At 35.5% G+C, this 2478-nt stretch overlaps 1 protein-coding gene across 1 annotated transcript; it reads left to right on the top strand.

Moving 5' to 3' along the window:
* The first annotated feature begins 1201 nt into the window (after positions 1-1201).
* LOC137235386 (large subunit GTPase 1 homolog) lies at positions 1202-2226 on the top strand. Its single transcript, XM_067758368.1, has 3 exons — positions 1202-1303; positions 1383-1943; positions 2014-2226. The coding sequence occupies exons 1-3, from the start codon at positions 1202-1204 to the stop codon at positions 2224-2226; spliced, it is 876 nt and encodes a 291-aa protein (XP_067614469.1).
* Positions 2227-2478: the final 252 nt, after the last annotated feature.

Genomic DNA, 2478 nt, shown 5'->3' with positions numbered 1-2478 from the left:
AGCATATGTTGGAAAGTTACAAAACTCTAAGAAGAGATATCAGTAAAAGAGTTTAAAATTTTGAGGTTGTTGAAATTTTGATAATTTGGCTGCATATTCCATTTACGATTCCGGATAATAAAATAATTTTTGTTATAAATCTATACTTTTTCCAGTCAAGTTCAGAAAATTACAACAGAGATCAAAAATTTCAATTTAAACTCAAAAGTGATTGCAATTAATTTTACCTGTTTGCCTGCAATTGACCTAATAATTTGTGTTGTTTTTATTTCCAGAATCAGTCGGAAACCTGAAGGAGACCATTTTGTATAAGAGTGTTAAATATTTTCTATATATTACATTTACTTAAATTCAACTTTTCAACTTTTCTTTATCCTTAATGTCTTCTCAGAATACTGCAGTGATGCCTGCACTTGCAGACACGAAAGTGGTGATGAGCAAGTTGGTTCAACAAGATGCTGTAGCATGCTCAGTCAGATCTTACTTTCCTCTGTCGTGTGCAGAGGATTTGTTTAAGATAAATGAAAAGGTTGTTCCTGAAAATAGGAGTTTGTTTGTGAGTATTTTTTCCAACAGTGAAAATTATAAATAATCAATTAGGTTTGGGGAACTGTTGTTGAATTTTTATTTTATTTAAGTTTTCCTAAATCGGGTTAATTTTTTCAGAAAGGGATCTCAGCCTATCACACCGATAGTCCCGATAAAAAACCTCACACTTTCTAATGTTTTTTCAATTAGAATAAAGTATTTATCGACAGTGATTTGGCAAACACTAAGGGCCGATTTCACCAACTCGACTAAAGCTAAAACTTAGTTGTGACTTAAGTTAGTCCAGATTTGCGGCTTAGTTTTTTTTCGGTTTCACCAACTTAGTTACTTAACGAAATTGACATACAACAACCCTATCAGCCGTTTTATACATAGTAGTATTTTTTGCTACTCTTTAGTTTCACGCAACCCAATACATTTGAAGTATTGTCAGTTACGGCTGTCAGCTGCGTATTGGCAATTTTTGATAAAATTATAATAAAAATAATAAATTGTACATAAAGTTCAACACATTATATAAATTGTCAACTTTTGCCTAAAACTGGATCTAGGAAAAAAAAAAATATCTGCTCAATTTGCGCACGTGCTGGAATATTTGTGAATTTTAGAATTTATTGTATTTATTGCAAATTTATGGTATTAAAAAAGCAGTATGAGCAAGAAAAGCAAAACCAAGTCCGGCCATCTGGGACGAGCATTGATAAAAAATCGCTTCGGGCATCAATTCCGCCGTAAAGTGGATAACGACACTATGGTAAACAAAAACTGCATTTGGATAAACAATGTTTAAGCTAAAATTTTTTGGTTATTTTTATTTATTGGGGTTTATACAGCTCCATACTACCGAAATCCAAGATGGCTACGATTGGGGACGGTTAAATTTGGCATCTGTTACTGAGGAATCTTCATTTCATGATTTTTTACGCACTGCTGAGCTGGCGGACACTGAATTTCAAGCTGAGAAACTGAATATCACATTCATCAATCCAAAAACGGGCGTTGGTGTACTCTCGAAATCACAAATGAAGCAAATGCAACAAAAACATAGGGAAAATAATAATATGCTAACAGTGCCACGCCGTCCTAAATGGACAGCACAAACAACCGCAGAGGAATTGCAAAGAGCTGAAAATGAAAGCTTCTTAGAATGGTGTCGCACTTTAGCGCTGCTGCAAGAAGAAAACGGCACCTTACTTACACCTTATGAAAAGAATTTAGAGTTTCGGCGTCAGTTGTGGCGTGTTGTCGAACGTTCAGATGTTGTTGTGCAGATTGTGGACGCACGTAATCCACTGCTCTTTCGCAGCGTCGACTTAGAGCGGTATGTAAAGGAAGTAAATCCGAATAAAATGAATATGATTTCCTCGCCACAAATTTGCATTGCAAAAACTTTAGTAAAATTTGGATTCTGTTATATTATCTCCCTTCTCCAATCTCTTGATCGATTCAAAACCCGCTTCGAAGGAGATTGATAAACAGTTCTTTGATTCAAACAATAGCAAAGCTTATGTGAAAGGACGCACTACAGAGAAACCTTGCGTAGCGTCACCTACAGAGAAACCTTGGCGTATCGTGAAGAAAGAACGTCGTGAGAAATTGCGCAAGATGTTCTCGCATTTGGATAAGCACTATGCCATAAAACCCATCAAGGATTGTAATTCTAGTAGCACTGCATAGATCTTCGTAAGGCAGTTTCTTTTATTTTTGTTAAAAAGGAAACCCTATTGTAAAGCAGTCTGGATTCGGCTGCTGCAGAATCCACTTTTAAATGAATTACCCTAAACTATGTATTATGGATATGCTATTAAGTGTGTAAATATGAATATTAAATAGTTTTTAAATGATAACTGTACAAAACGTCGGTTCCGCTTAGTTTCTATTTGCACGAGGGGCGACCCCGCCCCAACTTAAAGACTTAGCCCTCTTGAG

The sequence above is a fragment of the Eurosta solidaginis genome, chromosome X, assembly GCF_040869045.1.
Source record: "Eurosta solidaginis isolate ZX-2024a chromosome X, ASM4086904v1, whole genome shotgun sequence".
Taxonomy (NCBI): Eukaryota; Metazoa; Arthropoda; class Insecta; order Diptera; family Tephritidae; genus Eurosta; species Eurosta solidaginis.
The sequence above is the reverse complement of the archived record's forward strand: the minus strand, read 5'-3'. Positions and strand labels throughout refer to the sequence as shown.